We start from the raw sequence: 24,812 nt of genomic DNA on the forward strand, positions 1-24,812 counted from the left end.
GTGTGCCAAGTTTCGTGCCAAACCGACGCCGTTTGGTGATTTTGGGGCGTTAACACCTCGAGTTCAAGTTTCTTAAGAAACTAGTTTGCCTAAAGTGAAATCTGGCTCTAACTCCCAAACCGGGAAGCCGATTGGAGCCCCGTCTTCTCCCACAAGTCTATCGTGCCTAGGCGGTCGTGTGTGCCAAGTTTCGTGCCAAACCGACGCCGTTTGGTGATTTGGGGGCGTAAACACCTCGAGTTCAAGTTTCTTAAGAAACTAGTTTGCCAAAAGTGAAATCCGGCTATAACTCCCAAACCGGGAACCCGATTGGAGCCCCGTCTTCTTCCACAAGTCTCTCGTGCCTAGGCGGTCGTGCGTGCCAAGTTTCGTGCCAAACCGACGCCGTTTGGTGATTTTGGGGCGTTAACACCTCGATTTCAAGTTTCTTAAGAAACTAGTTTGCCTAAAGTGAAATCCGGCTCTAACTCCAATACCGGGAACCTGATTCGAGCCCCGTCTTCTCCCACAAGTCTCTCGTGCCTAGGCGGTCGTGTGTGCCAAGTTTCGTGCCAAACGGACGCCGTTTGGTGATTTTGGGGCGTTAACACCTCGAGTTCAAGTTTCTTAAGAAACTAGTTTGCCTAAAGTGAAATCCGGCTCTAACTCCCAAACCGAGAACCCGATTCGAGCCCCGTCTTGTCCCACAAGTCTCTCGTGCCTAGGCGGTCGTGTGTGCCACGTTTCGTGCCAAACCGACGCCGTTTGGTGATTTTGGGGCGTTAACACCTCGATTTCAAGTTTCTTAAGAAACTAGTTTGCCTAAAGTGAAATTCGGCTACAACTCCAAAACCGGGAACCCGATTCGAGCCCCGTCTTCTCCCACAAGTCTCTCGTGCCTAGGCGGTCGTGTGTGCCAAGTTTCGTGCCAAACCGACGCCGTTTGATGATTTTGGGGCGTTAACACCTCGAGTTCAAGTTTCTTAAGAAACTAGTTTGCCTAAAGTAAAATCCGGCTCTAACTCCCAAACCGGGAACCCGATTGGAGCCCCGTCTTCTCCCACAAGTCTCTCGTGCCTAGGCGGTCGTGTGTGCCAAGTTTCGTGCCAAACCGACACCGTTTGGTGATTTTGGGGCGTTAACACCTCGAGTTCAAGTTTCTTAAGAAACTAGTTTGCCTAATGTGAAATCTGGCTATAACTCCCAAACCGGGAACCCGATTCGAGCCCCGTCTTCTCCCACAAGTCTCTCGTGCCTAGGCGGTCGTGTGTGCCAAGTTTTGTGCGAAATCGACGCCGTTTGATGATTTTGGGGCGTTAACACCTCGAGTTCAAGTTTCTTGAGAAAGTAGTTTGCCTAAAGTGAAATCTGGCTCTAACTCCCAAACCGAGAACCCGATTGGAGCCCCGTCTTCTCCCACAAGTCTCTCGTGCCTAGGCGGTCGTGTGTGCCAAGTTTCGTGCCAAACCGACACCGTTTGGTGATTTTGGGGCGTTAACACCTCGAGTTCAAGTTTCTTAAGGAACTAGTTTGCCTAAAGTGAAATCCGCCTCTAACTCCCAAACCGGGAGCCCGATTTGAGCCCCGTCTTCTCCCACAAGTCTCTCGTGCCTAGGCGGTCGTGTGTGCCAAGTTTCGTGCCAAACCGTCTCATCTTTTCCCACAAGTCTCTTAACTTACAATGTAAAGAATGCAAAGATACATTTTAGCTTAGAATGCAAAGATACATTTTATACCTGATATTTCTGGTGGTGGTGTATATGGATTCCCATCTTCTGCAGATTCCCTAAATGCCCGGTGGCCACTCGATGCATCAGGAACCTATGATAGTCAATGCATAATGTGTTAATCATGTTCGAATTTTATACATAATCTTGTGTGAAAATTGAACTATCAAACAATTTAATTTATATCGAACCTGTCTGTTGGGATCCACACTCGCCCCCTGTGACACAAACGCCATCATCTTAGCTCTCATCTGCTGTAAATGTGTAGAGAACTCTGCTCGCAGCTCCTCCTTCAACTCATCCCTTAGCTCTGCACGAACCTGCTGCGTGATCTGCACAATAGTCGATGGTTGGGGTGTTGACTGTGATGGCCCAGCACCATCTTTATACACCGCTCTCCGAGGCACAATTCTCCCGTATGTGCGACAATATCCATGTCCTTCATGACCTATCAACTCATGGAAAATGGCATTCCTAGCCTCCAAAGTCCGACCATGCTCAGGTAGCATAGAGAGTTGACGATTAAACTCATCCTGTATTGAATAAGACATACAAGTATATGCCAAATTAAGATGGTTGACACACATAAAATAAACTTCAAATACAATCAAAGGTGTTTGGAAACTACCAAGGTCTGGATAACCTCTGGGTCATCTGCTCTACGTGTCATAAGCCAAACATTCATCTTATCAGTAGACTCCCCCTTATTGGTCATCTACATTTTTTTAGAAATATGAAAATTAGAATCCAAATAATTTGCAAATATTCAATGTTTATTTATATACAAAAATAAAACAATAAAATGTAAACCTCATGTCGTATCTGAGAGAAACTAGTACGCCCTGTGGTATGAGCTATGCCGTGAGCTCGCCGATTTTTAGCATTCCTACTTGCAATTTTCTATAACAGGTTCAACAAATGTAAGTATGTAAATATGATTTGTATGTTTACATATCATAAATATAACTTATTTGTATACCTCAGCATCAGAAGTACGCCAATACTCCACAAGTTCTTCCCACTGGCTTGGCACAATGTGCAAAGGAACATCATCCTTCAGATTAGGATCAGAACTTCTAGGCTTGAAATACTTAACCTTAATCTTGTTCTTGTGATCCTTCCATATGCTGTTGCAGTTTTTCATGCAGATTGGCTTGTACTCCTCTGGACATATATTCAAATTGTCCTATAAAACACAATTTCAAAGTGTAAATAATAATAACACAATTTTGGAATTCGAATTTGTGGACAAAAATATACTTTTACCTTCACATCCTTCCAGATAGCATCAACAATATCATCAGGCACATTGTTCCAGTCAAGAAAAGTAAGAGGAACAATGTTACCATTCCGCACAATGATGCCAAGTTGAGTAGTTAACTTAGTGACGTTATCCCCTATTGGGCAGTAATTTTCATCAAATTGTATGTCCATCTTTTTACCAGTACCCCACTCTTTAATGCCCTTGGCACATCCTCTACCACGCCTAGTCGAGATTGATGAAGAACTAACATGACCTGCGAGATACAAAAACAATAAACAATATGCAACGGTAATAAACAAATGCAAATTTAAATAATGTGAATACAAATCGAATTCTTATACCTGATGTAGGCTGTGAAGAAGATGAAGGGTCTGCAAAATACAATGAGAATAAACAAGTTATATATAATAAGCATAAATAAATGTATGTTTAAATAATTTTCATACAAATCAAAGCAAATTTATATACCTGCGGATAGCTCATAAGCTGATGACTCTAGTCGGGATGCTAGCTGTTGTGGTGCCACTGATGGTGGACGCACCGATGGTAGGCATGGAGGCTGAGTACATGGTAGCTGCTGTGGTGCCACTGATGGTGGTCGATGCGGTGGTACTAATGGCCCCTCAGATGGTGGTGGCACTAATGGCCCCTCCGATGGTGGCCGATGTGATGTGTCCTCTGATGGTGGTGCTACTGATGTCTTGTTATGTAGCACATCAGACATCATGCGCCGGGGATGATCAGGCTTCCTCTTCCTTCCCATAATAATCTGCAAGCAATATAACATTAATTGACATTAGAAACATAGACAATGGGTTGTCATCAACTATAATATGACAGTAATTGAACTAATACAATTACAAAGACAAAGTAAATTAAGAAATTGATGATTAACTACAACCTTGGCCTTAATTGAATTACTAATGTTGATTAAATATCAGCCTATTTGAACATCAACTGTTTCCCCTTCTGCGGCTTCCCTCACCCAACCAACTTCTTCATCACGAAGCATTATATTTTCTTCCAATTGTTGGCTTATGTATGGCTCGATTTGTGGATCAGTCGAACTCATATCAAATAAACCTCTTTGAGACATCTTCACCATGACTTGCCAGTCTGGTTGTAATGGGTCTGCAACATACCAAACTTGCTTTGCTTGGGATGCCAAGATGAAAGGTTCATTGGTAATTCGATCATCTTGATACAACAAATGATTGAAGTTTACCAACGTGAAATTGAAGACATCTTCTTTCTTTCCGTGAATATTGTCAATCCAATCACACTTAAACAACACATGTTTCTTCTCATTGGAATATCGAAGCTCAACAATATCTGTCAATTGTCCATAATAGTACACAGATCCCACACGAGGATTCTTGTCTTTTCGACTAGCATAACTTATGGTATTTGCCTTCAAAGCTACACCACAATTTTGTGTGGCTCGACGATCATCCATGGCCTTTACTCGATACCGAAACCCATTCAGTAGATACCCGTTCAACCTCCTTGCCAGGTTATGAGGACCATTTTCCAAGAGAATAATCTCTTCAGAAAATATGACATCAGTAGTCCTTCGCAAAGTTTGGACCTATTTAACATGAAAATGTAAAATTTAAAATGTAGATCGACTTAAGTAACTAGAATCTATAGAGTTAAATACATACATGTTCCTCGAACCAAATGTGAAAAGTTTCAAAATGTTCATGCCGAAGCTAATGATCGTCGACACGAGGCATTTTGAGCTGAAGTACTTCAAGGTGTTTGCTGTGTAGATTGAGATTTTAGCAATACAAAAAAATTTGTTGAAAATTCAATAAAACATAATAACATATTGAGTGAGTGACTTAACCTACTTTATGAATGGTTGAACCGCGCTTGTATTGAATAAGATGTACCGATGAGCTTGTACCCAAGAAGTATTATCAAGATAAAAGCTTGTGTTTTCACCAATAGCATGACCCAAATTATCAGCACCACTATAGTTTCTCACGGGTCGACTAGATTTGGTTTCCACATCATTAAGATATTGTGCACAAAAATTCATGCATTCTTCCATAAGATATCCTTTAGCAATTGATCCTTCAGGATGAGCTCTATTACGCACGTATTGCTTCAAAGTCAGAAGATACCTCTCAATTGGATACATCCATCGAAACTGAATCACTCCACCCAATAAGGCTTCATCAGCTAGATGTATAGGCAAGTGCTCCATTATATCAAAAAAACTCGGAGGAAATATTTTCTCTAGATGACAAAGTGTTAGAGCGATACGATCTTGAATATATTGCAAATCCGTCGCACGATTCACTTTCGAACACAATTGTCTAAAGAAATTGCTCAATTCAATCAAGGGTTCAATTACATTCTTTGGTAACGATCTTCGAATAGCCAATGGAATAAGTTGTTGCATCAGAATATGACTATCGTGGCTCTTAAGACCCCCAATACTTCTATCATGTGAGCGCACACGACGTGATATATTGGATGAATACCCGTCGGGAACTCTTACTTCCTTCAACACTTTCAAGAACAAATCTTTTTCATCCTTGGTCATCGTGAATTGTGCTGGTGGTAAATAGGCTTTATTCGACCCTCTTAACTGCAAATGTAGGGGTTTTCTAATATTCATATCTTGTAAATCACGCCGAGCATTAACACCATCCTTCGATTTTCCTGCAACCCCTAATATTGTCCACAACACATTATCACAAACATTCTTCTCTATATGCATCACATCGAGGTTGTGTCTTATTAGATTGTGCTCCCAATATGGCAATTCATAAAAGATACTCTTTTTCTTCCAACTATGGGTGCGATGTCCAACTTTCTCCTTCTCTACCTGTCTCCTATGCCTCTCCTTAAGGTCATCCCTCTTGTATTGGGTTAAAATACCCTCAGATTCTAATTGTAGCAACATCTCAGTTCCAGACAACAATTTTGGTTTGAGTCTGACTTCCCGACTACCATCAAATGATACTTTATCCTTCCGGAATTTATGGCCAGTAGGTAAAAATCTGCGATGACCCAAGTATGATTGTTTCCTACTATGCTTCAACCAACACGATATAGTTTCCGTATTACAACAAGGACATGCATATTCGCCTTTAGTGCTCCATCCTGACAAGTTTGCGTATGCAGGAAAATCACTAATTGTCCACAGTAAAGCTGCATGCATTTGAAACATTTGATTTGTTGATGCATCAAATGTTGACACACCCTCATTCCATAGTTCGTTCAACTCCTCAATCAACGGTTGCATATACACATCAATCTTGTCACCAGGTCCTTTCGGGCCGTCAATAAGCACGGATAAAATTAGAAATGGTTGCTTCATGCACATCCATGGCGGCAAGTTGTATGGAATGAGCACAACAGGCCAAGTGCTATGAACTATATTCATCGTCCTGAATGGGTTAAAACCATCAGATGCTAAGCCAAGCCTTACACTTCGGCAATCATTACTAAAGTCAATATTCCGACGGTCAAAATCTTTCCATGCAAGGGAGTCAGCAGGATGCCTGAAGACACCATCATCAGTTCGTTCCTCTGCATGCCATCTCATGAACTTGGCCGTCTTGGATGACATAAACAACCTCTGCAACCTTGGCTTTAAAGGAAAATACCTCATCTGTTTTGCAGCTATTTGTTTGCCACCTTTGTTAGGACCATTTGAACCACCATCACCATTTGATTTCCATCTAGAACTGTTGCATATGACACATTTATCAAGATTGGCGTCCTCGTTTCGAAACAACATGCAACTGTTGGGACATGCATCCCACGTCTCATACGTAAAGCCCAAATCTGTTGTGACCTTTTGAGCTTTATAATATGAGTCCGGGAGTTTTACACCCAACGGGAACGCCTTATTCAATAACTCAAGCAACATGTCAACAGACTTGTCTGTCCACTGATTAAGCACCTTCAAATGTAGAAGTCGAACAATGAATGACAAAGATGTGAACTTCTGATAACCCGGATACAATTCACTTTGTGCATCTTGAAGAAGTTTGAAATACTTTGCAGTCTCTGCATTTGGACCGAGCTGGGGTTCAGATGCATGGGGATCAGGCCCCTGTGGTTCATCACCCTCAACACTTGTACCGACATGTGGATTTCCCATAGCCCCTTGTATCATTCCAATCATATCATCCCCAATGTCTAAATTAGCTAATGTTTCATTCTCTCGATTTCCATGTACAGATACGTAAGATTCCCCATGATTAATCCAATGTTTGTATTTTTTTTAAAAACCATTCAAAATCAAATGCTCCCGTACACCCTCTCGTACAAAATAGTATCGATTCTCACACTTCCTACACGGACAACTGATCATCGAACCTTCAACCCTATTGGTGTAGGCAAACACAAGGAATTCATCAATCCCATTAATGTATTCGCTGGACATCCTATTTGGCAAATCAATCCAACTCTTATCCATCATCTGTACACATCCACAAAAATATCTCATCAAAGTAACTCTAAATATAATACCTACGTATTACACTCTCATCTATCAAAACAAGTAGTACACTTCCATTCCATAGAAATGAATATAGCTATCCATTCCAAAGCTCCAAAAGAAAAGTAAATTGAGTAAAAGGATAACGAGGAAAGGGGACTTTACTGAAGAGAGTGGGAAAGGAATGAGAATAAAGCAAGAGAATCCTTTCAAAAGAGGCAAAACAAGACACAAAAATAATAAATAAAGAGTAAGCACTGGATGTGCATGCATGAGAGAGAGGGACTTAATAAATAAAAAAAAAAGAATCCCCCTGAATGACCTCAACTGTGCAGTCATGAATAAAGGTGAGGCAGAAACCTCCCCACAAAAAAACACAAAATAAGCTATACTTAGCACAAAAATACAATTGAATTTATAAAATAATTTTAAGAACATAAACATGTATTAAATTTTGTTTTGTTTTTGTTTTTGTTTTTGTTTGTATTTATTTATTATTATTATTAATCAATTAAATAGTAGATGAACTGGAGCCTAAATGTATCATTAAGAAAAGTCGACGTAATTACTTAAAAAATAGAGAATTAATTATATATATTTTTTCAAATCTTAGATAAGATTACTAATACTTAAATCATTGGTTGAACTCAAATGTAATAATTCTTAAATTATGGAGTTCTGAAGATTAGAACATATATTCTAAAAGCCTGGTCAATTGTTTCTAGATCTCCTACCTCATCATTGACCACCTCCCCTATTCAAGTAAAACCTTTTGTTTTAGAGGCTGCACTTGTTAATTGCTAATCTAGTTCAACAATCAAATTCAAATGTCCACTTTGGAATTTTTCTTATTTGATTGTGATTGTGATGGTGCATTATTTTATTTATCTATTTGTTCAAAACTTAATTATGGACATATATATCATGTATGTCATATTACATGTTTAACATGAATGTGTATATTATAATCATATAAAAATTTAAAAGAATGATATAACATTATAATTGACGCCTAATATCTCTTTGTAATAATAAATCATTACATCAAGAGATTTATTATGTCAATTATTAAATGATAATGTTACATATTGTGATATAATAATACTGTACATTTTTTATTGTGTTGTTTATTTCTTTCTCATTATGAAACTCTCTCATAAGTTAATTTGTTGGCCTAATTTCTTCATCAGCAGAACAAGTCTTCTTGTGAATTAAACATACACCACGCAACAACCATTTGGAGATCAACCTTGTTCTGGTAGTTTTATTTATTTTTTAATGTTATTGAAAAACATCCTTCATATGTGAGGACACCAAGTCAAGATATAAGGTAGGCTCTATTAGTTCGAACTGTTTGAATTCATGGTTAGGACACCAAGTCAAGGCATAGAGATCAGTTTCTAAAAGCACACTTGTACACTTCTCTTGTGAGATAGCTCAACAACAGTATGAATTCATTTTGTCTCCTTTTCATATGTGAGCCTAACACTGCCATTTTTCGCATCATGTGCCTACCTAGATATATATTTAGCAAGGAAGCTTCCTGCAAGTCTTTTGGCATGTTACCAAATGAGTTTCTGAGCACAATTTTAAGGGAGGATGAACTAAAAGTATGGATGGAAGAGGTTTCATTATCTGTTATTCCCTTGGTTTTGCCGGCTAATGGAATGCATTCTTTATTATAAAAAAAATTTGGCTTGGTGTTGACAATAAAAAAGAATGTGATTTTCAGAATGTGAACCGATACCTGAACCGATACCTGAACGAAGTTGAAGTTGAAGTCGAAGTTGAAGTTAAAGTTGAAGTTGAATTTGAGTCCTCAGAGAAGAGTCAGCAGAAGCACCATTGTTGCGATTTTCGAAGCTTCCAAGAACTGCGGTTTTGAGCATGCAGAGAGAGGATGGCTGAAATCCGAAGCCGAAGAACTTCGCCGGAGAAGAAGCTTTGAAAGCTGGGTTGAAGATGGCTGGCGACGGCTGATAGGCGAAGTCGAAGATTTAGGGATTTTGATCCAAATGATTCAAAGATTTTAAAAGGTTTTCTAATCTGATATTTGCTGGAAGTTGAAGTCGAAGTTTGAGGGAATTCATAGATTTAGGGATTTCGAAGAATTAGGGATTTCTATCGAAATCACCGAGCGCCAAAATTGGGGAGAGCGGGGCAAAAGTTTTGTCATTATTTTTTTTGCGACAGCACATTTTAAACCGTCGCAAATGGTAATTACGTATTGCTAATCCGGCTCGTTTTTAATATTTTTTTGCGACGGACATTTTTGCCATCTCAAATGACTAACTATTTGCGACAGCAACATTCTGCCGTCTCCAAAACAATGTTTTTTTGCGACGGTAGGAAATACCGTCGCTAATAATCCCATATAATGACACTCCCCGTACAGTTTATTGTCGACGGTAAAACTGCCGTCGCTAAATACCTTTTTTAGCGACGGGTTAATCTGCCGTCGCAAAAAGGTCATCTTTTGCGATGGGAAACAGGCCATCGCTAAAGCTTCCGTCTTTTCTGCTTCCTTTTCTTGTAGTGTTTACTCCTTATCCTAAAGATTATGTGAGTGTAGACACCCCATTTTTGACCGTCCTCAAGACTTGGACGTCACCGTTTGAACACTCGGTGATCATCCACGTTTGTGTTCGTCTTGAGTTCCCGGAGGTCTCGGCTACGCGCCTTGCCTTAGGACCTCTCGACTCGATTGTGTTGTGTTTGGTTTTGCACCAAACACTTGTGTTTTTGTTTGGAGGGCAGGGAATGGCTTGTTGGCCATCTCCACTCCTCACCGGCCATGGCTTGAGGCCACCGGCCATGTCTTTTTGCCACCGGCCATTGGTGATGGCCGGTCGGAACTTTGTGTGGCCGACCGACCATTTAGTTGGTCGATGGCCTCCTTTTCTGGCCGGTACCACATTGTTGCCTCTTGCAGGTATGGTGCATGCCAGCTGTGCCCGTTGGGATGCATAGACCCTCCCCCCACACACGTATGTGGCTGTTTTGGCCCCTTTGCCCCATTTTTTTTTATCCAAACTTCTTCTAGAAGATTGCACCCTTTGCTCAAGCTTCTTGAGGAAGCTTGACCCTTTGTCTTAGCTTCCTCAAGAAGCTTGGACCTTTGGGATAGCTTCTCTTAGAAGCTTGGTCCCTTTGACCTTTTCATTTAGCTTCTCTAAGAAGCTTCAAGCCTTTGCCTTGCCTATATAATGAGACCTCTCTTCTCCATTTGAGAGGTTCAACAAAACCAGACCTTATATGATATATATTTGATATATATCAATCTCTCTCTATATATCTCCCTCTTTCTCTTCATTTGTATGTGTTTGAGGGCCTAAAAGTGTAGTTTGTTCTTAGTTTTGCACTAGAACACCTACTATTACACCATACTTCGACTTAGGAGGTATTGAGAGGTTGTTCTTGGAGTTTTGAGCTGATTTTGATCATAAGGAAGAGGCTGAGGTTGCTGTTCTTCAAGTGTTCTTCAAGGGTAACACTATTTGCTTTATATTCTCCAATCTTGCACTAGTTTTTAACCCACTTTGCATGCTGTTTTAGACATTGTGTATAACTTGAAAAAGTCTTGTATTTGCATGCTTAAGATCTTTCATTAAGGACATTTTGTTGTTTGGGGTCGACCTCCCCCCCTCTTAGGCCTTGTTTGGCTCTTTTTGTGCTCTCTTTGTTAAGCTTTGAATACTATTGTGTTTTGGCCTTCTCACCACTGAAATCCAGTGGATTTTCAGTGGTGATGAAGAGGGTTTGAGGTCTTGCATAAGGGAGGGACACCCCTCTCCCTTTGTCTCTCTTTTGTTTGCATTTTTGGCTCATAAGGACAGCATGGATGCTTAGTTGCTTTTGGCTTCATTTCAGAGGTTTTTGGGTGTTATTGGGTCATATTACATCTCTGTTTTTGGTCGAATTCATGCCCCTTTTCATGCATAATATACTTGCTTTGCATTCCTCTTCTTTACCTAGAAATGCATCTTGCCTTTAAGACCATCATGCATGCATGTTCTTGCCTAACTTTGTGAAGTTCTTGGTCATATTTCATCATGCTTGAGGTCTGTTAGGCACTGATTTGATCATATTTGCCATGTTTGGTATAACCTCTTTGCATTTTGGCTTGTGAGCCTTTAGTGTGTGAGTCATGAGCATGCTTGAGTTGGGTTGTTTTAGTGATTTGGAATCATTTCTCATGCCATTTCAGTCCCTAATCCGTGCTTGTATGCTTGCATTCATCATCCCTTTCATGCCTTGAAGTATTGTTCTTTTATGCCTTGAAATAGGTCTTAAATGCATGCCTCTTAGTTTGTGTCCCTTAGCTGCCATATCAGTGGGTTTTGGAGGTCCTTTTTGCATGCTAAAACTTTGTTTTGTATTGAAAAGTTCATACCATGTTTGCTTGGGGTAGGTGTCGAGTAATGTCCTCTTTTGTGCCCTTGAATGCCTTCTATCTTACACCCATCCCCTAGCATGTTTTGGCATCATTCTTCGCATGCTTTTCAGAGTTTAACATGAGTGTTTAATGTCCATGTATATCACCTTTGAGTGTTCTTTAGAGTAGCCTTCCATGCTTCGATTTTTTGGCTCATTGGTGTGCATGTTTGCATGAGCACTTGTCCATCATTTTTGGCACTTTTAGCCACTGTTTTGGGGTGTGGCTGAGGCCTTCCATTTCAGTTTAAGACCACCCTTGTATATAGTTGCATACTTAGCATGTTACACGTTGCATTCCATTAGTTGCATACTTACATTATGTCTTGTTTGCATATTGTTTAGTTAGTTGCATCACATAGTCTTGTTGCATGATTGATATGTTCATGTTTAGCTTGCATGAATAGGTAGCATGGCATTGCATTAGGTACATTACTTTGCATTGTATATGGCATATATTGCATTGCATTTTGCTTGGTTTGGGGTGTCGAACCAAGTATGAGGATTGAGAAGTGTTCGTACTTGAAGTGACGAAACACGTTTCAATCCTCGGTCGCCAATGCCCTTGATCTCAACATGATAGGGCATTGGCACTCATTTGTTTTGTCGCATGCATTTACATTGATTGGCAAACTTGGTGTCTTAGGCCATCATGCATTGGAATGCGTGATTGGTGGCTCGAGTACCAAGGGCCACACTCCCTTGAATCCATAACATGATTGGAAGAGTGGCCATGCACGCATTCGCTTGAAAATTTCATGCCATACACTGCTTGCCCTCTGCTGCTGTCAACTGCAGGTTTCTGCAGGAATAAATGGCCGATCGGCCATCTCTAGTGCCGACCGGCCAGCAGTGTCCAGCCGATGACACCATATTTGGTCGATAAGCCTGTTCCCATGGCCGGTGACCTTTTGTTCTGGCCGGTGGCAGTCCACAACACTTAGAAGGAAGCTCAAGGCAGTTCTGGGGACTTTCATAATTTTTAGAGGGGTGAGGCAATGTAAACAGAGGCAATAGTGGCATGGTACCGGGTTTTCGGACAAGACGGATCGAGCATGCATCATTCACGCATCCCGAGGCAGGGCTGTAGCTACCTTCCTTGTGCATTTAATTTGTTAAATAATTAGAAGTTCTGTAACAATTAATTTAGTAGTATTCCTTTGGTTGTGTAATATTTATTCGGACCCTCCGAGCGAGGGCAATTGTGTAATAAGTGTGTGTGAGTGTGTGTATGTTTTCCAACCCCCACTTCTTTCTTCTCTTTTATTTACTAGCTTTCGATGGTTAGTATTAGGACATATTTAAATTAGCATACCTTATGTTATGCAAGCGTGCATTCATACATTTGTCTTGCATGCACCTGGCTCGGCGCATCATGCTAACTGCATTGTATTTCAATTCCAAATTGAATACGTGTTATCTGTTGCATTTCACATGCCATGTTTAGGGTAATCGAGCCTGTCTAGATTGTATCTTTGCATGTGCTGCATTAGCCATTTTTAACATGAATTAGGATCATGCATATGATTACTCGGTAAGCATTTATGTTTTAGCATCCTTGCATGAGTGTGAGTGTTGCCATGATAACATGCTTACCATGAGACTATATGCTTACGTGTTATAACTACCTGAATGCCTGTGGGTGAAGGTTGAGTTACTTAAATTGGAACAATGCATCGAATGCAAGTTTTAAGCCCACTTGAAGGTGGCAAAATTCATGTCTTAAGCCTACTTGCGGGTAGCACCATCAAACCATTTTCAAATAAACAAACATGACATGTTTCGTTCCAATTTAGGCGACTTAGTCTATAATTGTTTGTTGTGCGCATCGCGTAGTAAATCTAGGCTAATAACCGGAATAAGAACGCATAATGTTTTCAAAACTAGATATCATGGTTAGTAAAGGCCGATCTTCGGGTTGGGCGAGAGGGGGTGCTCAAAGTTGACCTTCCCCAATCGTACCCAAGTTCCCGAGCCGAGGCAACTTTGGTGATGACGGACACGTGGCCTTAGGTAAACGAGTCAGGGTTTCCTAAATTCCCCCAAAATAAAATATTTAGGTGGCGACTCTGTATCTGGCAAAGCAGTCCATGTTTGGCACTTATTTACAAAAATTTGTTTTTCAAAACGATTTGCCGGATTTGGACTCTTTGGTGATTTATCAATCTCACATTGCATATTGTGAGATCAGATTAAGAACTGTGACATTTGAGTCCGAACTGTGGTAGCAAGGCCCACTCGGGCACGTCCGAGATACATTGGTAAAGTTTGTTTTTTCTCTACGGTATAAGACCTGCTTACAGGATTTTTGATGCTGAATAGTCTGATTGATTGATGATAATTGGATGATAATTTTATAGCTGAGGAGGTATTATTCACTAATAAATGAATGAAGTTTGCAGTTGCTGGGAATAGCCTTTGTAAGTGTTTGACAATGTTGCGTCCTTGAACTTCTTGGCTGAGAATACCATATGAGTTGGAATGCTCCCCACAATAGATATATAAAAATGTCAAGATCTATTGAAATCTTCTTGAAATGATTGCGCTGATAAACTTATTATGATATATCTGGATTTTCTTCCACTTTTGAGACAGGGTTCCCTTATGTTGAGGACCTTCTATAAGCTTGAGTATGGATAGTAATGCTGTTAGAACCCACAAAGGTGTATGTGTGTAAATTATATCTATAAATTAAAATAATCAATAAAATAAAATAATTCAGAAAATAATTATTTAATTATTTTCAGAATTAAAACTTACAGAAAATAATCATCGAGGCTTGTGTTGGACATAATCTCCTTAAAGTAGATTTTGCCCTCGCTCCGGTGATTCGAGTTTTAACCGTTGTCTACTTCCCAGGATGCAACGACTAGACCTTGATTTTACAGCACTATAAACCAAGTCTGGCGAACCAAAATATGTTGTAACTCTTTCTTTTTCTTCCTAAAATAAAATGCAGAATAATGTAGAGAGACACAAGAAAAGAATGACGACATTCTGATGATTAAATTGTCTTTAAGAATTGCTGGAAGCTAGTGGCTGTTCCGAACAGGTAGAAACTTGTTCAGACAGATAGACCAGGTGCCTGGACAGATTTGAAGAGGCACCAACAGATTTGAATCTGTTTGAACAGATTCAGTTTCGGGTTAAACTTTGTGAACCAGTTCAGGAGGGTCTAACCTATCAGGGCTCTGTTTGGGTGGAAGAAAAATTATTGAACCAATTTATTTTGATTTTTAAAATCGAAAATAAAAATAAATAAATAAAGTTCAAAAGTTTTTGGCCCAAAAAAATAAGTATTGGGCCAGAAAGCCCAACCCAACCTCACACCCGTGCCTAGGCCCAGCCCGCTCGACCGAACGGACAGATGGCGGTGCGCGTGGTTTTAGTTTTGGGTCCAATGGGTCTAGCCCACTATACCTATAACCTCACCCTTCCACAAACTTGGGTACCTCTTGGGGCCCATCCCAAGTATCCCAAGTTAAGGTATATATACCCAAACAATTCCTCAAGCCTTTCCAATGTGGGACAAGCACATTTCACAAATGTGTTGTAAACCCACCAAAATTCATTTCCACGAATCCGGAATGCGTGTTGAATTCTCATTCATCCGGAAATGGTTTTGAGCAACCAAATACGTGATTTAATTCACTACGCGACATCAAACACGAACCCAAGAAAAAACGTTACAAAAAAACGTTTAGGTCTCACCTTAATTAATGCTCAAAGTTAGCAAAAAATAAGGTTTACAAAACCATTTTCCCAACAATCCCCCACATGAATGGAATTCACGATAACGGACATGCAACAAGATGCAGACAAAGAAAGAGTACATTAAGAAGATACACCACATCGAGATAGGTAGCTTTTGGCCTTGAACCTCCTCTAGTGAAAGCCTATCGGACTTACTGGTTAACTAGTGGCCGCGATGCCTTGAATTGTTCAGCTGTTTGTGTAAGCTAAGACAATAGACTACACATGGTGTATCCTCAGACACAGTTTGGTTCTTACGGTTGTGTTCATTTTGGCCATGAACAACACTTGGTAATTCACGAGCGCTCTAGAGAATTTAGCCTTCTCAATTCTCACAGAACCAGCCCAGTTCATACTCATATATGTGATTTCTTATTAAGAGTATCCTACTATACCCCACTTGGATGTCCAAGCTATAAGAATCATTAAAAGCAAAGATTATCCTACTAACGCTACAGTATCACTCTTCTTATCATAGAAATGGGTAGGAGTAAACCTCCTTAGTGATACGTGAAGTCATCCATAATTCGGTTGTCCCTTTGAACCTAAATCTTTGAATCTCCAGTCAACTAGGTTGGGTTGCCATTATGGTGACTTTTAAGTAACAAGCTTTAATCTCATTCTCCTCGATAAATAGTACACTTGCACTCTGGCTAGCCCTTTAGTCAATGGATTCGCAATATTCTCCTTTGACTTTACATATTCTATGGAAATTATTCCATGTGAGAGTAAATGCCTAACGGTATTATGTCTACGACGAATGTGTCGAAACTTACTGTTATACATATGATTCTGTGCCCGTCCTATTATTGCTTCACTATCACAGTGTATGCATATAGCTGGCATAGGTTTAGGCTACATTGGAATGTCTTCTAAGAAATTACGAAGCCATTCTGCTTATTCTCCTGTTTTATCTAATGCAAGAAACTTAGATTTCATTGTAGACCTTGCTATGCATGTCTGCTTAGAAGATTTTCAAGAGACTACAGCACCTCCCAGGGTAAAGGCATATCCACTAGTGGATTTTGAGTCTTTAGTATCCGATATCCAATTTGCATCGTTGTACCCCTTGAGTACTGCTGGATACTTAGTATAATGTAAGCCATAATTCTGGGTATGTCTTAGATACCTAAGTACCCTAATCATCGCTTTCCAATGATCGGACCTTGGATTACTTGGGTACCTACTCAATTTGCTAACAGCATAGGCTATATCTGGCCTTGTGCAATTCATTAAGTACATCAAGCTTCCGATTATCCGAGAATACTCTAATTGTGATATGCTTGCACCTGTATTTTTTGACAAGTGAAGACTAATGTCAACATGTGTTTTAGCAGGACGGTTATCATGCTTTCCAAATTTCTTTAGAATCTTCTCAACATAGTGAGACTGAGATAAAGCATACCCTTCAGATGTTCTAGTAATTTTTATTCCTAGAATTACATCTGCTACTCCCAAATCTTTCATGTCAAACCTTATGTTCAACATTTTCTTTGTAGATTTAATCATGTCATTATTGCTTCCAATAATGAGCATGCCATCCATATAAAGATAAACTATGACATAGCCTTTGTTTGTGCTTTTAACATAGACGCATTTGCCACATTCGTTTATCTTAAAACCATCCGAAAGCATAGCGTGATCAAATTTTTTATGCCATTGTTTCGGAGCTTGTTTTAATCCATAAAGGGATTCGACAAGTTTACAAACCTTTTTCTCTTGGCCGGGAACTTTAAATCCTTCCGATTGTTCCATATAGATTTTCTCATCTAACTCGCTATTCAAAAAGGTTGTTTTAACATCCATTTGATGTATTTTCAGATTATACAAAGCTGCAATCGCAATTAACATGCAAATAGATGTTATTCTTGTCACTGGTGAATAAGTGTCAAAACAATCAAGGCCTTCCTTCTGCCTGTATCCCTTAACAACAAGCCTAACCTTGTATTTATCTTTTGAACCATTTGCTTTCATTTTTCTCTTGAATACCCACTTATATCCAAGGGCTTTATACCCTGGTGGAAGATCCATCAGTTCCCAACAAGAATTCTATTATTTGAATATTTGATTTACCAAATCCTAATTCTTATATTTAAAGTATTTTATGGATAATTTTATCTTTACAAATATTTTTTAGACGCTTAAGAACTTGATGATGTGAACATTCATATTTGATAGTATAAATGTTCATATCAAAAACATTCAAGCTGTCATTATGAATATTATTATTAGGTGTGTTTTGATAACTATGTAACCCATAAGACTTATTGAAATATAATAAAATAATTTAAATTAAATGAAAAATATAAGTAGCTAAAAAAGAATTTATGAATAAATGTCCTATTATAATTATCTAATTTGACATAATTTATTTTTATTTTTGTAATTAATATCTTACGATATGACAACAAAGGTTTGTTTCATGCAACAATTTTTTACTTTCAGTTGCACAAATTTCTTTGTTCACATGAAGATACTAATAATGATTATAAATCTTATAAGAAAAATCGCATACAATAAAATAACCCTTTTAACATTCAATTGTACAAATTCCTTGTTCATGTGAAGATCTTTATAATGATTAAAAATCATTCTAAAAAAATCATATACAATAAAATAATTATTTTTTCATTTATGTCCAATAATTAGACTTTTTATTTATTTATTTAAATATTCAGAAGCCTATTAAATGCCCTTTGCTTTTTGCTCCAAACCTTTTTGTCCCAAGAGGCTTGATCTTGAGATTCCGGGATGGTTTAGGTACACCAAAATAAGTTGTTTATTACCTCATTTATTATAAGTTATCAAATTACTTCTCTATTTCTTTCATGTAATTATATATATATATATATATATATATAATCAATAAATCACTAAATAAGGTGGCGATTAATAAAGTAAAAAAATTAAAAATTAGTATTGAAATTTTTTTAAATTAAAAAACTATTTGATAAAAATTTAAATACTAAATTAAAATAAGTTTTTTAATATATATAAGATCAAATTCAATTTTTATATTGTGAAAGTTGTGGTAGTGGTAGTGGTGGTGGTGATGTTATGATGATGGTGTTGATAGTAGTAGTGGTAGTGATAGCGATGGAGATGGCGGTGGCGAAGGCGGTGGTGATAGTAGCAGCATGGTAGTAGTAGTAGCAGTAGCGATGGTAATGGTAATAAAATAATGGTGGTGCTTATGACGACAATAAAAATGGTAATAAAGGTGGTAGTAGTGGTGGCCATGGCATGGTGGTGGTAGTGGTGGTAGTGGTAACATGGTGGTGGTGATGGTGGTAGTGGTAGTAGTAGTAGTAGTAGTAGTAATAATAATAATAGTGATAGTAAAACGATACCAACAATAATAATGGTGATGAAGGTGGTGATGGTAGGAGTGGTAGTGGTGGTAGTGATAGTGGCAGTGGTGATATAATAGTGGTAGTGGCGGCGGTGGCATGATGGTAGTGGTGATTTTGTAATAGTATATGTTTGCAGTATTGATTCAATTTCACTATTCATAACCTCTCTCCACAATGGAGCTTCAGGACTTGACATTGCTTCCTTGAAGTTTTGAGGCTCATTTTCTAACAAGTATGTCAGAAAATCTGGACCAAATGATTTAGATATCCTAGCCCTCTTACTACGTGTAGGTTCATCTGTTTCATTATCATTTTGGTCTTCACTGCTATCCATAGCAGTATCAAAGGTTCTTTTATTTGAACTTCTCTCTTCAGTTTCCTTACAAGGAAAAATGTGTTCAAAAAATGATGCATTTCTTGACTCAATAATAGTATTTACATGCATATCAGGATTTTCAGATCTATGAACTAAAAACCTATATGCACTACTATTATTTGCATAACTAATGAACACACAGTCAACGGTTTTTGGTCATATCTTAGTCGTTTTGGGACTAGGGACTACCACCTTAGCCAAATACCCCCACACTTTGAGGTATTTGTAGGTAGGTCGTCGACCTTTTCATAATTCATAAGGTGTTTGATTAAGTTTCTTGTGGGGTATCCTGTTAAGGATAAAGTTAGCAGACAAACTCGCCTCCCCTCACAAGTTCTGAGGTAAGCCTGAACTAATCAACATGGCATTCATCATCTTTTTAAGAGTTCGAATCTTCTCTCAACAACTCCATTTGGCTGAGGAGAATAGGGTGCAGTGGTTTGGTGAATGATATCGTGTTCAGAACAAAATTCTTCAAATGGTGCATCAAATACTCACCACCTCTGTCACTCCTTACTCTCTTAATAGTTTTGCCAAGTTGATTTTCAACCTCAAGTTTATATTGCTTAAAAGCTTCTACGGCTTCATATTTACTTCTCAATAAGTAAACATAGCAATAACAAGTGCAATCATCAATAAAAGTAATAAAGTACTTATTACCTCCTCTAGTTTGAACAAATTTTAAATCACAGATATCTGTGTGAATTAAACTTAGAGGTTCGATACTTCGTTCAACTTTATTAAATGATGTCTTAGTGAGTTTTGCCTCAACACAAATCTCACATTTATTATTAGGATCAAATTTTAAGTTTGGTAAACATTCTAAAGCAACAAGTCTACACAAAGAATTAAAATTAGCATGTCCTAATTTATCATGCCATAAAGAAGAAGACTCAGCAATATGAACAGAAGATGTGTTCTTATTATTAAAAACCAAATTAGGTACAACAGTATTTACATTGAGCATAAAAAGCCCATCACTCATATAACCTCACCCCACAAACATGCCACTCTTGGTGAGTACAACATTGTCTGATTCAAAGACTAATTTAAACCCATTCTTAATTAACAATGACCTAGAAATCAAATTCTTGCGAATTTCTGGCACATGGAGTACATTGTTAAGAGTGAGTTTTTTCCCCGAAGTCATTTTCAGCACAATCTTTCCTTGTCCTTCCACAGTTGAAGTAAAAGAGTTTTCCATAAAAAGTTGTTCCCCACTATCCATCACTTTGTAGGTTATGAACATCTTTTTATCTGCACAGATGTGGCGGGTTGCTCTAGTATCCACCCACCACTCTTTGGAATTGCTCACCAAATTTGCTTCAGAGACTACTGCAGCAAGATTGATTTCTGCCTCCATCGGAAAGATAAAAATCCTCGGCTATGTTGGCTTGTGCTAGCTTTAAACTCCCTTCGTCCTTGTGAATGTGACAATCCTTAGCACGACGTCCATCTTTGCCGCACACAAAACACTTGCCTTTGAACCTCTTGTTGAACCCGTTGTTGATCCCTTTACTTGTGGATCCTTGTTTGGGACCATTGCCATGATGCTTCCACTTCTTGTTGTTGAATTTTGACCCTTGTCCATGTTCCACAACATTTGCCTTAGCCTGCATAACATGGTTTCCTGACTTCTTGTCGGAACCACAGTTGTCCTCCTCAATTCTGAGTCGCACTATCAATTCCTCCAATTTCATCTCCTTGCGCTTATGCTTCAGATAATTCTTGAATTCTTTCCAAGATGGTGACAATTTTTCAATGATTGCCGCAACTTGGAAAGATTCATTGAGAACCATCCCTTCTGCATGTATGCCATGGAGAATTAATTGAAGATATTAAACTTGGCTAATAATCGTTTTGAAATCTATCATTTTAAAATCAAAAAAATGACCGACAACAAATTTCTTTATACCGGCCTCCTCTGTTTTATACGTATGATCCAGAGATTCCCACAGTTCTTTAGCGGTGCTTTTGACACTATACACATTGTACAGTGTATTGTCCAACCCATTGAGGATATAATTCCGACACAAGAAATCACCATGTTTCCATGCATCAACTGCGGCAACCACTTGCCGATCAGTTTCTCTCTCATTCAGTATCGGTGCTTTTTCATGAGTGAAGCGAGTCAAATTCAATTGGTAAGATAAAACATCATTTTTTGTTGGCATATTTTAAAATCATTACCATTGAATTTTTCTGGCTTCTCCCCATGATTTACTGGTACTGTTGAAGTTATCACTGGCACAACAGGTGTGGGGTTTTGAGTAATAACAATCTCAGTACTGTTTATTTCAGTTCTCATAATTCTGACAAAAATAATAATGTACCAATCACAATTTTATACACAAAATAAATTACACACAAAATATACAGAATAATATTTTGTAACAATAATTCAAATGATAAACAGTATATGACTACTATGTTATCAATGAAATTATTTAAACAGTATATTACTACTATTTAAGAAATTAAATAGTATATGATTACTATTTAATTTCCCGAAAAATAATATTCCTCTGTCTAACTCAGAAAAAAATAAAAAAGAAAATCTACTTTAAGATTGTTAGAACCCACAAAGGTGTATGTGTATAAATTATATGTATAAATTAAAACAACCAATAAAATAAAATAATTCAGAAAATAATTATTTAATTATTTTCAGAATTAAAACTTACAGAAAATAATCGTCGAGGCTTGTGTTGGACACAATCTCCTTAAAGTAGATTTTTCCCTTACTCCAGTGATTCGAGTTTTAACCGTCGTCTACTTCCCAGGATGCAACGACTAGACCTTGATTTTACAGCACTATAAAACCAAGTCTGGCGAACCAAAATATGTTGTAACTCTTTCTTTTTCTTCCTAAAATAAAATGCAGAATAATGTAGAGAGACACAAGAAAAGAATGACGACATTCTGATGATTAAATTGTCTTTAAGAATTGCCGGAAGCTGGTGGCTGTTCCGAACAAGTAGAAACCTATTCGGACAGATAGAACAGGTGCTTGGACAGATTTGAAGAGGCACCAACATATTTGAATCTGTTTGAATAGATTCGGTTTCAAGTTGAACTTTATGAACCAATTCAGGAGGGTCTAACCTATCAGGGCTCTGTTTGAGTGGAAGAAAAATTATTGAACCAATTTATTTTGATTTTTAAAACTGAAAATAAAAATAAATAAATAAAGTTCAAAAGTTTTTGGCCCAAAAAAATAAGTATTGGGCCGGAAAGCCCAACCTAACCTCACACCCGTGCCTAGGCCTAGCCCCCCCGACCGGAAGGACGGCGATGGCGCGCGTGGTTTTAGTTTTGGGTTTAATGGATCTAATCCACTACACCCATAACCTCACCCTTCCACAAACTTGAGTACCCGGGCCCATCCCAAGTATCCCAAGCTAAGGTATATAGGCCCTGTTTGGTAGGGCTTATTTCCAGCTTATTTCAGCTTTTAGCTTAATTTAAGCTATTTTGATGTATTTGGTTCAGCTTAATAATACAGCTTATAACTTTTTGTAAGTCAAAAATCAACTTATTCTTTGAGTGGGAGAGGAGAAGCTTAATTTATAAGTCAAAAATCAGCTTATATTCACAGTTATAAGCTATAAGCTGTTAGGCTATAAGTTATAATCACTTGTCCACAGCTCTACCAAACGGGGCCATATACGCAAACAATTCCTCAAGCCTTTCCAATGTGGGACAAGCACATTTCACAAATGTGTTGTAAACCCACCAAAATTCATTTTCATGAACCCGAAATACGCGTTGAATTCTCATTCATCCGGAAATGGTTTTGAGCAACCAAATACATGATTTTATTCACTACGCGGCATTAAACACAAACCCAAGAAAAAACGTTACAGAAAACGTTTGGGTCCCACCTTAATTAATGCTCAAAGTTAACAAAAAATAAGGTTTACAAAGCCATTTTTCCAACAAATGCAACATAGGTTGTTGCCACAAGCTTAAAGCTACTGTAGACATGTTTCTACAGTAGAATACCATCATAAATTTTTGGCTGATACAGATCACTTTAAGGAGCAAGTTCAGCATGAACTCTGCATCACTTTGACTTGTGGATCTTGCTTTTCAGAAAAAGGGATTTTTCTCCTGATTGATTCATGCTTCGTTCCAGGTCTCCAGCTGCCACAGGCTGAAGTGTTAAAATGTAGATTGTTTCAGACGTACCTTTTAGGCGTACTATAAATGATGATGAAAATGAAGTGCTTGACTCTTTTTTTCTGAGAGATGCCTTGTCACACTAGGCCCCAGTAATACAAGGTAAAACTTTGATAGTTTGAAATATTTGATAGCACTATTGAAGCTGAGAAGATATGCCAGTAAAGCATTCGTTCTACTCCTTTGGTTTATCAACTGAGAATATGTTCCAGTGAAGGTGTTTGCTCTTTCCGCAAAAAGACAATACATTCTTATATGTGGTTTCTCCGATGATGTATAGCTCTTTGAATGCTTAGACCCTGAATGTGAAAAAGTTATGATTCGTAATTTCAGATGCTGGATCATTGCACCATTCTTAAAAATACATATATATATATATATAAATTTGATGTTGACTTCTGCAGGAGTGCTGCTAATGTATTATTCAGTAGTAGTTGGCTAAGACGTGTGGTCGACTGAGAAAAGCCTTATGTGAGCACTCGATAAAGTTGGGCTCTCAACCCATATTTGTTAAGAAAGATATCAACGCTTGATGTCCACCAAGAGTGTTGTGCAAATGAGGACATAAGAATACAGAGCATGTTGTTACTGTTGGATAAGGCATGGAATGGTAAAGAGCTGATAAAGTCGGCTGCTTCAAAGCTGTAGTTGATTGTGCAAAATATAAATGCATGATAACACAACTGCAAGATAACATGACAACAAGATGGGTTGATTTTGGCGTGCAGTTAAAACTTAAGTTTAAGTTAGACTCTTACGAGGAATAGGGGGAATAAACATGTATAGGACAGTCTTCTTAAATAGCATGCACACATTGGGTAACATGCTGCAGCAGTAATGTGCTTCGAGAGCGACATTGTCATTGCTGGTGTGGTAGTGCAGTAGGAGGTTACTTTCACTTGCTGATATGGAGGCAATTTTGCCAAGACCATTGCCATATGGGTAGTATTGAGCTCATCTTCAGCACTAATAGTTTTGGGAGCACTACAAGAAAATGCAGAAATGGCAACTAAAAAAATTATTTTCGTCGCTGAAAGTGTCATTTTCGGCGACTAAAATGGAATAAGTAGCCAAAAGTGAAGACTTTTGGCTACTGAAACAATTTAGTAGCCAAATGTATAGTTATTGGCGACTAAAAATCAATTCAGTCGTCGATTATATGGGTTTTACCGACTAAAGGTTTTTTAGTTGCCAAAAGTGACGGTTTTTGGCGACTAAAAAACAGTTTGGTCGCCGATTATACGTGTTTTGGCGACTAAAAACAGTTTGGTCGCTGAAAGTG

General features: G+C 38.4%; 1 protein-coding gene across 1 annotated transcript; it reads right to left on the minus strand.

The window, feature by feature from the left end:
• Positions 1-2,227: 2,227 nt before the first annotated feature.
• LOC145798413 (uncharacterized) lies at positions 2,228-3,249 on the minus strand. The gene is made up of 4 exons (XM_082885950.1): positions 2,973-3,249; positions 2,686-2,892; positions 2,517-2,606; positions 2,228-2,421 (listed from the first exon to the last, which is right to left on the minus strand). The coding sequence occupies exons 1-4, from the start codon at positions 3,138-3,140 to the stop codon at positions 2,314-2,316; spliced, it is 573 nt and encodes a 190-aa protein (XP_082742076.1). The 5' UTR covers positions 3,141-3,249; the 3' UTR covers positions 2,228-2,313.
• Positions 3,250-24,812: the final 21,563 nt, after the last annotated feature.

The sequence above is a fragment of the Camellia sinensis genome, chromosome 8 (assembly GCF_055761805.1).
Source record: "Camellia sinensis isolate YWXY chromosome 8, ASM5576180v1, whole genome shotgun sequence".
Lineage (NCBI taxonomy): Eukaryota > Viridiplantae > Streptophyta > Magnoliopsida > Ericales > Theaceae > Camellia > Camellia sinensis.